At 42.8% G+C, this 15311-nt stretch overlaps 1 protein-coding gene across 6 annotated transcripts in view; it reads right to left on the bottom strand.

Annotated features, from left to right (window-relative positions):
• The window catches only part of KIF13A (kinesin family member 13A), a 212482-nt gene that overhangs the window by 71074 nt on the left and 126097 nt on the right, over positions 1-15311 (bottom strand). For all 6 annotated transcript variants that reach the window (XM_055322478.1, XM_055322476.1, XM_055322475.1 and 3 more), the window contains 4 exons: positions 14379-14559; positions 11777-11864; positions 9478-9612; positions 8586-8698 (listed from right to left, as the gene is read on the bottom strand). In XM_055322478.1, coding sequence (XP_055178453.1) covers positions 8586-8698; positions 9478-9612; positions 11777-11864; positions 14379-14559 — 517 coding nt within the window. The remainder of the gene's footprint in view (positions 1-8585; positions 8699-9477; positions 9613-11776; positions 11865-14378; positions 14560-15311) is intronic.

Raw genomic sequence — 15311 nt, 5'->3', positions numbered from 1 at the left:
CTTTGAGGGAAAAAGGGAAAGGGAAACACCCTCATCACTGCCCAGGCACCAGACGCACACTTTGAGTCCCGAGTCCCATTAGCATGGACAGCAAGGGAGTTGCCTCAGCAGAGGGGTGGAGTGGGGTGGGGCAGGATGATCACATGACTCCATTGTGTGTTTACTTTGCTCTGTACCTTACCCAGTTAGGGAAGCTTATCACTAGTAGAAGCCTTTTATCTGACAGTGGGCACACATCCAAAACAAGGGCTCTGGGGGTGGCTAGCTGGTTCAGTCAGTAGTAGATCATGCTACTCTTGATCTCAGGGTCATGAGTTCAAGCCCACATTGGGCATAGAGCTTACTTAAATAAATTCAGGGGGAAAAATAAGAAATGGTGGGTATCATCAAGATATATATATCAGAAACCCTAAAAAAACTATTCTCTCTCTCATGAATAAATAAAATCTTTAAAAGGGGGGGGGGGAATCCCTGTGTGGCTCAGTGGTTTAGCACCTGCCTTTGGCCCAGGGCGTGATCCTGGAAACCCGTGATCGAGTCCCACATTGGGCTCCCTGCACAGAGCCTGCTTCTCCCTCTGCCTGTGCCTCCGCCTCTCTCTCTCTCTCTCATGAATAAATAAATTTTTTTAAAAAAACCAAAAAACAAAAACAAACAAAAAAAAAAAAAAAAAACAAGGGCTATATCAACCTACTGTCTCCTTGGGGGTGAGGGAACTCCATGATGGGGGAGAGGTAACCAAGTCACCCAGTGACCAGGGGGACACGCCACCGCTTCTGCTATCTTCTACCTGGGAGCAATGATCCCCAGGCTTGTGGAGTCTCAAAAACTATGAGCCTTCAATGTGTGAAAACTGAACAGGAGTGCCTGGGTGGCTCAGTCAGTTAAGTGTCTGCATTCAGCTTACGTCATGATCCTAGGAGCCCCACATCAGGCTTCCTCCTCGGTGGTGAGCCTGCTTCTCCCTCTCCCCCTGCTTGTGTTCTTTCTCTCTCATTCCCCTCTCTCTTTCCATCAAATAAATAAAATCTTAAAAAAAAAACTGAAAAATGGGCTATGTATTTAATAGTAATTTTATTCTTAGGGAGCCTAAGAATATAATGAAATCAAATTGTAGATCCTGGGATCCCTGGGTGGCGCAGCGGTTTGGCGCCTGCCTTTGGCCCAGGGCGCGATCCTGGAGACCCGGGATCGAATCACACATCGGGCTCCCGGTGCATGGAGCCTGCTTCTCCCTCTGCCTATGTCTCTGCCTCTCTCTCTTTCTCTTTCTGTGACTATCATAAAAATAAATAAATTAAAAAATTAAAAAATTGTAGATCCTGCTAGTGCTGTCTTCTCATGCTGGAAGCAAGGGGGCAGCACACGGTTTCTAGGACAGGGTGTGGATGTTTCCTAATTTTTAGGGGCTGAAAAAATTGTCCCAGAATCTTTCTAATTCTACCATTCCCTGAACCTAAGGGAGGTGGACATAGTAAGGAAGCTCCTAACGTTTCCATGAGGTCTTGGACCGGGGCAGTGGGCACACAGTAAATGGAGAGAGGCTGAGTAGAGAAGGATTAGGCTAGGGGATTTATGACCTGAGAGCCATGGTTTATGATAGAAGTTTTAAAATCTACCTATTAACTATAACAGTGGAGAATTTGAGATAAGAAGTAAATAAAACAAGGACCAAAACCAAAATAGAAGCAGCTTCAATAAATACAATCAATGAGAAAAACATGGTCATAATTCAGGTTGGTTTTTTTAAATTTCCTTTTCTACACCTTCCTCCAACCTGCATTGTTTCCCTTGAAAACCTAACCACCAGAGTCCTTCCCTTAGGAGTGGATATATGATGTGAGTTACTTGCATTCCCTAGGACATATTTCAAATATATTATTTTACCTATTTTTTTTTAAAGATTTATTTTTTTCATGAGACACACACACAGAGAGAGAGAGAGAGAGAGAGAGAGAGAGACAGGCAGAGGGAGAAGCAGGCTCCATGCAGTGAGCCCGACACAGGACTCGATCCCGGGTCTCCAGGATCAGGCCCTGGACCAAAGGCAGTGCTAAACCGCTGAGCCATCCGGTCTGCCCCTATTTTACTAATGATCTTTTTCTAAAGTCATAAGTGCAGTAGTTATTAAACTTTGCTAGAGTTCCCTGTATACGTGATTGCTTTGAGAGCAGAGACCATTCTATATCATATCATTACTGTGCCTGGCTAACAGATAACAGTCAATATCTCTGCTGAGTAAAACTGAGTTTAGAATACACGAAAGAATAAAACATGGATCTCTTTCTAAAGAGGACTAATTCAATGATGGCTTTGGTACTCTCTGTGGATGTTGGTCCAATATCCCTTTTGTCCTTCCTACTTGCTAAAAGAACCCTGATTTTGCTGGGAAGCTTACTTCGGCCTCAAAACTCCACTTTTCAGAGTCCTCTGCAGCTCTGGGAAGCCATGAAACACAGCTCTGGCCAATAAGATCCAGGGTGATATTAATGAGTAGAGCTTCCAAGAAAACTATTGTTCTTGTAGAAAACGTCCATATGCAGTAGACATAAGCCAGAAGCCAGTGGTCCTTTGCCCTTCCTTTCCTCCTCTTGTGTGGAGCACAGATAAGGATACAATGCCTGGAATGACAGAGTCCTCTTGAGGTCATGAGGACAACATGAACACATTAAGGTTCATCGAGCTGGGTGCCTGACAGCATTTTTGAGGTGTTCTAGCAGAAGTGCCTCTGCATTTCTTGTTAAGCGAGGAAAAGAAATCCATCATTTGGTCATCACTATGGCTGTTGCTTAGAGGAGAATGCAATCAATCCTTCTCTTTTAAAGAATTAGTTGAAAGATGATGAAGAATTAGTTGGACTTGAGTTAGTACTTTTCTCCTGTAGGTCTCCAATCTTAACAGGTAAAGGGGAAATGCAAAGAGTATGTGTGGCAAAATAAGGGCAAAGACCATCCCATCCATGGCAGGAGAGGAGAGCAAGCTGTGATCCTGCAGGATAGGCCTCACCCCCAACCCACCCACAGCAGTTTCCAGTGGCCGATGCAAGTCATTCAAATCCAGTAAAGTGCATCTAACAAGTACCATTCCCAGTTTCACCTCTGTTTCAAGTGCCATGGTGAAATAAAGTATACACTAACATTTTCAAAAAATCAATTCTTTTGGATACTTGTTCTGGAGATTTTAATAGATGTTATACTTAGAATTTTGTCATCAAATAAGTTCAGGGAATGAGCTGATGTTATATGAGATTCGTGAATCTCCAAAGGGAGGCTTTTAAAACAGCCTTTCTCAAAATTATTGGTCCAAGGATCCTTTTTCTCCCAGAGCCACTTCACGAACTAGTATTTCCCAAAAACGCTTTGAGAAACACTGAAGTCACAATGTCACTGTGCCCCAAAACATGTGGCTACTGCCTCCCAAGGAGATTTTTGCTCTGTCCTTTGTGGGTCTCTCAAGTTAAATGCAAAGATGCTTATTCAGATTCTTTTCCCCCACATACTTGGCCCCTACAATGCATAAGTGGTAAAGTGATAAGGACCCCCACCAGCCCTTGAATGATGGACAGAATCAGGCCATTTGTACTCTACCCAGGTACAAGTTCATGTTTCGTTAGGAAGGCAAAAACCCGTTTAAGTGAGATTTCCAGATAGAAATGATTAAGAGTCAGGGGAAGTACTCAAGAAAAAAAAGAGGATTGACTCGCATGACACATTAGAAATACTAGGCTTACAATTTACTATATTGTCATGTAAATTATTTGACAGACTCCTAAGAAAAACATATATTCATGTCCCCAGAACAAATGTTTAGAACCCATTTGGGGAAACGTATAGTATATACTTTATTATCAACCACAATGATTTTAACGGAACTGAGATTGGGAATGCTGGATGAACACTGCTTGCACTTAGTAATGGGCCACTGCTGAGAAACATGGAACCTTTTTCAATGACATTCCCAGGGGTTTTAGCAAGCATCCCATGCTCTGAACGACCACTCGGAGAAGCTTACCCTCTGGACTCCAGTAGCGGGGACAGACTTCCTCAATTCACTCTCAACAGATAGGTGGAGGGACAGACTGGGTTTTCAGATGTATTCCCCTGTGAGGATGGTCCGCAGACCTTATTCCTCCCACGCCCTCAACAGGCCACGGTGGTGCGGCCCCATGGTGCCTTCGCTCTTCAAATGAAGGAATAATGTTGTGCTTTAAAGCTCTTAAGAGCTTACAGAGAGATGAAGCTCCTAAATCCATAGCCCATTAAGCAGACACTAATGTGTGTGTGAAGTCCCTGACAGGTCTGCTTAAGAGGATTACTAATGTTCCATCAAAAGAAGCCCAAATAGGAGGCCGAGAGAAAGCTTAGGAAACATGTCAGAGATTTCTTTAATTTTAGCACTCGATGGGGCACTGATTTTAAGGCTTAAAAAGCCATTTGTGGGGCCATCAGGCAGCCCTTTCAATTTATTATTTATTTTACTTTGTTAGTACACACTTACACAGAGCTTACTACATGCTGGGCATGGTTCTAAGCAGCACTTACAAATAGTAACTAATTTAATCCCCAGAGCAGCCCTGCTCACAGGGCTGTTTCCTCATCCAGGTTTACAGCTCACAAAACTGAGGCACAGAAAGGTCACGCAGCTAGTTTCTGTAATGAAGAAATTCCACATCTCCTCTGGGAAGCCCTCCCTGAACCTTCCAGCTGTGCTGTCACTGTGTTCCTACTGCACCTCTGGGCAAGCTGCCATGGTACTTGATGGAGTAATACTGCCCCTCGATCTTTTCCCATTGGATCTTGACTTTCCCCAGGCCAGGGTCCCATCTACTCTGTCTTGTGTTCTTATGCCTGGTTAGTGCTCAACACATATTGGCTAAATGGATCAAAAGAGCGCCACTCCGCACCTCTGTATAATGTATACGTGTATACAAACCCAAACCCTAACATTTTAATAGAAAGCAAAATACAAAATAACTTTCCAGAAGACAGAAATATTTAATTCTTTTTGCACAAATTCAAGCTTGCTTTATCCTCCAAGCACAGTTTTAGATGTGTGCGTATGTACTTACGATTTGTTTCACAAAGTGTTCATTAAACCATTATTACAATGCAGGAGGTAGGAGGATTAGGGTTTGGGTTTATATACATGAATACACTGTACATGACCACGGGCAGATTTGGGGCAGCAGCCCATAATAAGATCCATTTACATTTCTACAGCTAAACTCACGAATGGACACACTAGAGGAGTCAACAAAGACTATAAATGCAGATAAAGACTAGAGACAGCCTTGTAAGAGTTCAGGTGAGGCTCTACCAACATGCAAGCTGTGAAGAAAAAAAGAAAAGCACTTGGTTTTCAGCGCATTCTGGATTTTGGAATGGCAGGAAAGGGCTAGAAGGCCAATTTCCATGAAGGTCTCTAAGACAGCTATGCAGACCTCAGGGTACTGTGTAATGGCGAGAGGATGTCCCATTTGTGCCAATGACCACGGTGAGAACCTAGATGGCACTTGCTGGACACCTGGGTCCGGAGTGGGCTCATGGGGCATATATGCACATACCCAGGGAGATCAGAGAGGTGTGTAGGGTAAAAGACAACAGCCCTGGACTGAATTACAGTGGAAAAGGATCAGAGGCAGCTCTACTCCTTCTGAGACAGTTTTTTTGGGAAAAGCATAAGACCAACTAACAAACATCCACAGACTGGCAAAGGTGTCATAAAAAAAATAGTTCCATGCTTAACTGTCAGCTTATGCAGCATTCCTCAGTTTTGTCTGGTCAAAAAAAAAAAAAATCCTTCTTCATTTGTTCAAATGAAGTGACCTCCTATTGTCCTAAACCATGTGCTCAAGGGCAGTAATCATGCTGTAACAAATAACCACAAACCCTGTGGCTTAAAACAACACAGAGCTATTATCTTATAGTTTTGGAAGTCCAGAAGTCCAGATATGTCTCACTGGGCTAAAAAACTGTCAGCAGGGCTGTGCTCCTTCTGGAGGCTGGAGGGGACAGGCTCTTGCGCCTTGCCTGCTCCAGCTCTGACAGGCTGCCTGCATTCCTTGGCTCATGGTCCCGGTCCCCTCCTTCACCTTCAAACAAGAAATGGAAGGTAAAGATTTTCTCGGGCCCTCCAACCTCTGTCACTTTTAAGGAGCTTTATTTTTATATCCGGTTTACCTGGATAATCTCATCTCAAAATTTTAAATTAATCACACCTGCCTTGTCCTCTGCCTTGCAAGGTCACATGTGCACAAGTTTTGGGGATGAGGACCAGGATGTATTTGGCAGTGGAGGCAGGGAGGCAGTAGTGTCTACAAGAATATCTAAATTTCCTTTGCATCCCCAGCATCTAATGCAGTGCCAGACACATAGCAAAGACTTAATATATGTCTGCTTGGCTTTTATTCCTATTACTTAAATGTCTCCAACCATTAGTTTTCTCATCTATAAACAGAGATAAAAAAAACCTATTGGGAGCCTCACATGAATTCATGCCTATGAAAGTGCTCTCTGATAACTATAAAGAATCCTACAAATGAAGACCAGATCTCACCGACTAGTAGATGGGAATGCACACATCCATTTGTGAAAGAGCTCGTATATAAATAAGGAAAGAGAGCAGGACACTAAGAGAATTTGATTCAATCCAATAAGCCATTATGGAAGAGAGCCAGTCGCTGGGGATTCTAAATCATGTTATGTGGCTTTGGGGTAGTCCAGTTTGGGACACTACATAATTCAGTGCCCAAATTTAAGAGGGCACTATTAATGTTTACTCTGGGACAAACGTATCGACTAGGACTCTTACAGGCAAACAAAATACATAGTCACCCCAGGTACAACAACACAGGGCTCTAGAGCTGGACTGCCTGCAACCACATCCAGCTCCACACTTACTGCCTCGAGACCTGGGCGAACTTATCTAACCACTCCCTGCCTTGGTTTCTGCATTTGTAAAGCAGGGATAACAGACCCCCTTCCCATTGCTGATGTGAGGCTCAGATGAGTTATTATTACATATGGAGCATTGAGAACAGCACCCAGAACACAGTGAGAGGTCAGCAGAAGTTAGTGATCATTACACATCAAAGCCAGCCATACTCTCAGTTCTTACAAATTCCCAGCACAGAACTTCCGGTGTTTCCCTACAAGTCCAGCCAGAAGGCAAAGGGCTGGCATGGCTTAGCACCAGTCAACAAATCTCTCGGAGAGGTGGCAATCTCTACCTGCTTCCTCCTACCCCCACCCCACTTCTGCTTTCCCATCCCCGCCCTTGAGCTCCCCATGGCCTGCGGAGCTGCAGTGCCTGCCTGGGCTCCTATAGTGCTTGGTCATGAAATACAGCAAACCCCTTTGTTGTGAGAGCAGGAGACAGAATGACTGGAAGATTAACTCCCTAAAGCAGCAGTCTCTGCAGTGAGTGCCACTGTGTCCAGCTGATAGAGGCGGTGATGTTTTACTTCTAATTTTAAACTTCAGGACACTAAAATTATAATGTACTAGCATCATTTTAAAATGCAAGCGGCACAAACATGTTCCTGTGTAGATTACCTCTTTGTCACCCTCTGTCCTAAACGAAACCCCAAGCTATTATGTCTCAACAGAAACATGTTACAAGTACAAACGAAACTATTTTCTGCTGAACGTGGAATAATGATAATGATTATGCTATTTGTACAGATTATAAAAATATTAGCTACAGCAATTAATATTGATTCAGTGCACAGTACGTGCCAGGCATTGTTCAAAGCACATTCTGGGCATTTAAGCTCGGACAATTCTGTGAAACAGTGACTATTATGATCCCCATTTACGGAGGAGAAAAACAAAGCACAGAGAGGTGAAGGGAAGGACAAAACTCTGACAGTCTGACTTGAGTGCACACTCTTACACACAAACTCTGCTCCTACACACAAACTCTGCTCCCTCTTGGGCTGAAAAGCAAATACTTCCTCTCACACAGCAGGAACCATCCTGGGATTACTACATTACTGAAAAGAACAGGCCCTTCACTTGCCCGTGCACTGGCTACACCCTCTGTGCTGAAGGCCTGCATCTCCTTTTTCTACCTGGCAAACTCCTATGCATCCCACACCACCCTGCTCTCTTTCAGCCCACAGGATGTCCCTGGGCACACTGCAGGTTCCCAAAGCAAAAAAGATTTCGATATAGCAGTTATTAAGCAACTGTTAAATCTTGTTAGGCACTGGTGTTTAAACAGTATTCACTGTATAAAAGGACTCAAAACAGGTTTTCTTTTCAGAGTCAGCTCCTTGGGTTAATTTAAGATATGATTTGATTGACAAGATTGTGATGTGCATTTACCTAAGACTACAGTAGATATGATGATACACTGTGCACTGTTTACACAGGGCTGCAGCGCGTAGCTTCACTCAAATAAACTGCATGCATTTCAGTAGAGGCAGGGCCCTTGGTCTTCAACTAAGGTTACGAAAGCTCCATGGACTCGGAAGCACCCGCCACCAGGACCATGTGATCCTTTCTATCGTCACAACCCCCCCTCCCCCACCCCCCAGCACACGAGAAGCTGGCTATGAAGCTGAGCCCCACCAGGCACCTTACTTGTTAATGTTGCTGCCTTCCTTGAGTCGCTCTCCTGCGGCTCCTGTTTTGGACACTCTTTCGCTACCTGCCAGGTCCACCAGGCTGACCTTACTGACCTTCTCTCCTGAGTTCTGGGTGCAAGAAACAAGAGAGAAACAGCACACATGAGTGCAAATGTACACGTCTCCAAAGATGTCCGCGCAGTAACTGAGCACAGCCTGGGCAGGCGAGGAACTAGTGGACTTGCCATTTCATGGTCAAATTTATTTTTTTTTAATTTTTACTTTCTTAAAGTTTTATTTAAGTCAGCTCTACACCAGTGTGGGGCTCAAACTCAACCCCGAGATTAAGAGCCACATGCTCCTCTAACTGAGCAAGCCAGGCACCCACCCCATCAGTCAGATTTGAACTGGCCTGTGAATGTAGCGTTTGTTTTGTAGCTGGGGGGCAGGCACACTCAGCTTTCTAGGATATAGTCAGAAAGCAGGAGATTTTCTGTGCTTTGAGGAAACGCCAGTACTTGAGGATTCCTGTTTATTCAGGTCAAGTCCCTGTTCTTTTGAAAAAGTGTTCTTTAGGCTAAACGTTGTGGTTTCCTCTTTAATAGCCCTTAATGGCTATGAGGTAGACTCAGTTTTTAGGAGAATTTCAGAGTGAAAGGTTACATGTTAAAAGCTGTATAGTGACATCACCATGCTCTCTAGGGAGTTTACACAAGAAATCCAATTTTTTTTGAAGTTATATAAAAAGGAGGACCTAATAAACAGAGTGATTTAAGTAAAGTAGCTTATTTAATAAGTTGCAAAGCCAGCATAAAATTCTCAGCAACCAAATCCAGCCATGAAACCCTTCACTCCTGCAGGATTTTTGCATTCTTTCACTGCCACCAGAGGCTCTCCGAGTCCCTCACCCCAGATTGCAGGTCATAAAGTGTCTGCGTGATTATGATGTTGAACACAGCATGGGAGCGGCTGCTTTCCTCATTCATGTTGGTTGCAGCTACTGTCCGAGACTTATTTCCCTCAGACATCAATGACTCAATATCCTAGAGGCAAAGCAGAAGGAACACATTATTGGCCCAAACATAGGAATGCAGTCCTGCCCACCAGGTGTACGTGGTAATTACAATCCCTGGGACGCACCTGGCACCGCTCCTCTGTAAGAACCTGCTCCCTGACTGCCTTCCCTGGAGCACAGGGTGAGCCTCCACCTCTCTCACCGCTTGCTAGAATAGGAAATGCTCCCCCCCACACACACCATTCTGGCCATCCCGCAATTGTTCCCTTTCTCTGTTTAGCAGCTTTTTTTCACTTTGCAAGTTCCTAGGAGAGAAAAGAGCTAATATTTCTGGAGCGCTCCAGATACTCAGTTAATGGTAGTGACCTTATGTTATTCTAAGTCTCCTATGCTTAATGACTGCAGAGCTATCTACTGCTTGTTTTTTTTCTTTAAAGATTTTATTTATTTATTCATGAGACAGAGAGAGAGAGAGAGAGAGAGAGAGAGAGAGAGAGGGGCAGAGACACAGGCAGAAGAAGCAAGCTCCATGTAGGGAGCCCGATGTGGGACTCGATCCCAGGACTCCAGGATCACACCCTGGGCCAAAGGCAGGCACCAAACCACTGAGTCACCCAGGCGTCCTCTACTGCTTGTATATTATATACCCCCTCCTCCAACACCATGGCTCTCCAAGGACAGGGAATGCTCCTTACTCATCTTTGCACACCTGCCTTTGAACACCTGCCACCATAGGCTTTTTCTTACACAATGTTAGAAGTATGAACTTTATCAAAGAAGTATTCTCCTGATGTGACCCACAGAACACTGACATTCAGGGGGCTCAAGTAATTTCTCCCATATCCAGTAAGAGGCAGAGCGGGGATACGAATCACAAGCTCCTTGGCTCTTCCTTTTTTTTTTTTTTTTTTTTAAGATTTATTTATTTATGATAGTCACAGAGAGAGAGAGAGAGAGAGGCAGAGACATAGGCAGAGGGAGAAGCAGGCTCCATGCAGGGAGCCCGACATGGGATTCGATTCCGGGTCTCCAGGATCGCGCCCTGGGCCAAAGGCAGGCGCTAAACCGCTGTGCCACCCAGGGATCCCTCCTTGGCTCTTCCTAATAAGTGACAGAGTGAGATGAACACTGACCCCAACACGCAGTGCTCGCTTCGGCAGCACATATACTAAAATTGACCCCAACACGCAGAGCTCTGAACCACGCACCTGAGCAAAGGTGCTGACTTTTAGCGGCTTTACACCAGAGAGGTTTCCATCCATTTCAGAATCTAGGTGCTTTTAAAATGATGGCTACACTCTATTTCTCTTTTGAGCAATACTAAAAATGTCCTCCTCTAAATGGCTGGAGGGAGTTAGCTCAGATTAATTTTCATCACTCTGAGTCTGAGGGAATGATGGGACGGCCACAAGCCCTGGACAGCAGAACGAGGCACAGGATGCCTTTGCTCCCTCTTCTGTCAGCATTCCTCAGCAACACAGAGCAGCTGGTTTTAGGAGGTTTCCAAAGCAGTGACCATAGAAGTCAGGGTAAAACATCAAGTCGAGGGACACCTGGGTGGCTCAGTATTTGAGCCTTTGGCCCAGGGCATCCAGGGATCGAGTCCCACGTCGGGCTCCCTGAGAGGAGCCTGCCTCTCCCTCTGCCTGTGTCTCTGCCTCTCTCTGTGTGTCTCTCATGAATAAATAAATAAAATCTTTACAAAAAAACAAACATCAGGTAGAGGTGTAGGAAGACATAAAAGGGAGTAGGAAAAGGAGAGCCAGTTAGTCAATGGCGAGAGAAACAATTCAGAAAAATAGAACGAGGAAGAGTGAAGAGTAATAGGGATGAGCACAGGGGACCCTGTCAGAGGGACGGGAATGAATGAATTACCCAACACTGCTTGTATGTGTCCAGGTTTCTTTAGAAGGACATCACTGACAACTCTGGAGGAGAGTTTCAACAAGGCAGTATGAAAGAAAGTCTTCAGCAGTCACACTGCTGAGCCTCTGGGCCACACCGTGATGCCTTCACAACCACGCAGGCGGAAGCCCTTTTTTCCCCAGTGGGAGTTGTTGCTACTGGGTTTCTGAGACCATGCAAGGTACCAATATGCTACAAAGCATTCACATAAAAAATGCATTTGACATCACTTAAACGTTTCGATTTACTGCCAGCTTTTTAGTGACTTTTTTTAAAATGACACTTACCTCAAAACTAGTGACAGCCAGCTGCGATAAACCATCTACATATGGTCCCAAAACTTTATGCTCTCGAACTTTAAGAGACTGCCTATTCCTTTGGGAGGAAGGAAAAAGGAATGAATGAATCAGACCCAACTGGGAAGCTTTCCCTTTTTTTTAACTACTCAGAAACGAAGACTGCAATTTTTTAAATGATCAAAAAATATTCTAAAAGCTACTTTATTTGGATTAGGAAAACAGCATTCCTTATGAGGAATGTCTTTTATACTCTGGTTTCTATTTAAAGTAACTTACTATTTTAAAAATTCTATCTCTACTCCCAAACTAAACAGCTAGCACACAGAATATGAGGTTAGGCTAACATGCCTGCTTTAGTAGATGAACTTCAGTTTTACAAAGGAGGAAAAAGAAGAAAGCAAGCAAGAAAACAAAGCAAAGAACATGCCAGAATGGAATTTAACCTTAAGATTCGTTCATACATAAGCACATTCGCAGTTTTAGTAAATCATGTCTTAACGTTTTGATCAAGTAGTGAACAATACTAAAGTGTCTTCATTTGCTTTTTAAAGGCTCCATTGATTTATGGTGCTTTTATGCTGACAATTTTATACAGAAAGTGATAGAGCAGTACAGCAGTTGTTTGCAGTTACTGACATTTATCCTATATTTAGAATTGGCTCTGCTGGTGAAGACTTTAAGACTTTTTTGAATTTTTAAATGGCAAACCTGGTTTGGGACCCATTTAAAGCTCATCACAGATACTTAGGATTAAAAGCAGAACTATATATATCATGAGCATATTGCATTTGTCACCTTTTTCATTGCCTCGGATATTAATCACCTTTCAAATCAAGTGTCAATGTTTGGCATCACTCAAGTGTGGAAAAAGGGGGCTAAGACTTATTGAGTACTTCCCAAAGTTGTGGCATTGTTCCCTAAGAACTTTTTAGTTATCCCATTCTTATAGCAATCTATAAAATAGGTTTTACTACCTTTACAGATGAAGAATTCAATGCGACAATGAGTAATTCTGTGTACCCTCAATAGGGGCAGATCAAATGCACATCTTCAAAAAAGCTAGCAGGATGCACATGGATCTGAAACTCCACTCCACTCAGCTTGCACAACCAGAGATTCTTTAATGCTATTCTGGAGCACCCCATAAAGGCAAAGATTCAGTATCTTGTTGCCCAGAAGTCCACCCTGGATGTATTCCCTAGAAACTCCTACAATTGCAAAGCAAGAGAAGTGTGCAAGAATGCTCAGAGCAGTGCTGTAGCAGTAAAAAGTGGAAACCACATAAGTGACCAGAGATGAGACAGACTATCATCATACAATAAAACACTGAAGAGCAGTAAAAACAAATGCATTACTACTTCATCTATCAGAATGAATGTCTCATCAAGAGAAAAAGAGCAAGTCAACAAAGGACATATATACTATGATGTCACTTACACAAAGTTTAAAATTGTGCAAAATTATGTGTGAACTATAAGGAGAATAAAGATAATGAGAAATATAAAATTCCTAATTGTGGCTACCTTGGGGAGGGGTAGAGAATGGAATGGAATTCAAGAGAATCATATCAAGGCTTTAAAAATATTAGTCATGTTCCATTTATTAAGCCAAATGGTAAGTAGAACAGTCAATTTTATTATTTTTTATATCTTACATGTAATATAAATGTTCTTTCATATGCTAATAGTTAATAACTTTAAAGTCAAATACAAACATTTCCCATGATTGCTTCATTCCTTGTCACCTACAGTTCTGGTCTTATGATGATACCCTGGATTACACAGCTGCTAAAAGTGTTTAAAAATAATTCAGGATATGGAATTGTATTTAGAGAATGACCTCAACACACACACACACCCCCAACAGACTTGAAACACAGGATCAAAATGGACCAAAGTATTAACAATGGTTATTTTTGAGTGGTGGGATTATAGGTCATTTTTATTTCTTCTTATACTTTGCCTATTTTCTAAATTTTCCATGAGTATGTATTATTTTTAAACTAGCAAAAAAATTTTAATTAAAGAAAAAATGTAAACGGCCTTCTCTCTCTGTGAATCAAACTTACATGGTTTTTATCACCTAGTTTTTAAAAAATACCCACATTTGGGATTCCCCCTTGGTCCACTGAATCATTGGCTCTATGGGTGGGGCTTAGGCCAGCATATCCTTAAAAAGCCCCCCAACCATGATTCCAGTGCATGGCCCAGGAAGAGAATGGCTTTCTAGGCTGGGTTGTTTCAATCCTTGAAGCAGTTCCTTCCAATTTAGACATGCTCCTTTCCAACACAAATTGGAGGACCACTATGTCATTGTTAACTTAGTTTTTATGAACAAGCCATGGTAGCAAAAATAATACCGATAGTAAAAACATCTTTTTAAATGGCATGCATAAGCAACTTTATACACGAGTATAGGATAAACTACATGTACTGGGTCTACCAGCAGGCTCTGAGAAGCAGACGATTTCTCAGAGAATGCACTGAAGTCGGAGCAGTGACCAAATAAATCTACTCCCTTGCAGCTTTAATGTAAGGATCATTTACAATTATTACTCCCGTGACAAGCTTAATTTCAACCACTAACTTACCCTTTGGGATCTAAAAGATCTCGAACTTTCTCATTATAAATTTCCATATAGGATACTTCGACTTTGAAGGTCTGTGACTCATTCTGCTCTAGAGAGATCCTTTTAAATAAAGCACAGCAGAGCCTTGGAATAAGGCCCAGTTGCTCAGCACTGCCCATCATGGAGAAGGATTTTCCCGAACCTGAAGAAAAGCAAGCAGAAAGGAAGGACAACAGAGGGAGTGAAACATAATGCTTCCACATTATACATTTTCTACATTCATCCACCAGGGTCACAGAGCACAAGTGGCAAACTCAGCCCTCACGCCCATGCCTGTGGACAACCAAGCTACTCTTCTTTCTATAATGTTCACCAATTCCAGCTGGACAGAGAGATGCCTACAAATACAACCACTATAGATGTGCAAACCTGAAGTGTGTATAGCAAATATCAACTATACATTATCAAGTCATATCAAGTCACACTGACTGTACTTTACCCCAAAAATATTTTATGTTTGTGAAAATGCTTTGATATGCATTCTCTTGTCTGAATCTCAGAGCTGTCCTGTAATGGGACAACAGGCAGTATTGCTATGACTTATTCTAACTTTCTTGCTGAGGCAGTGCTAAGGGCTAACCCCATAGTGAGCTTCTGTTCTGCATGTTCCATGCACCTGTCCCACAGTCTTGGTTTAATAATCTATCAACACTCCTGTATCCCAGGGAAGGTCCTTCATTCCACAGAATGATACAAAGAGTTGTTCTATAGCTTTTCACTATAACTTGACACTGAGAAACTGGTAATTATTTTCTAGTTCAAATGCAGGTTAAAACTATAATTTAGGAAATGACAATAATTTGAAACTAGCTTTGGCTCAATTACTCAATTATCAAAAATTGTTGAACCTTCAAAAAGAGGGTTACTTTTGATCATCTAACTCAGTTAAACCCA

This window comes from Nyctereutes procyonoides, unplaced genomic scaffold (assembly GCF_905146905.1).
Source record: "Nyctereutes procyonoides isolate TBG_1078 unplaced genomic scaffold, NYPRO_anot_genome, whole genome shotgun sequence".
In the NCBI taxonomy this organism is placed as follows: Eukaryota; Metazoa; Chordata; class Mammalia; order Carnivora; family Canidae; genus Nyctereutes; species Nyctereutes procyonoides.
Note: the sequence above shows the minus strand (reverse complement) of the source record. Positions and strands in the feature narration are given on the sequence as shown.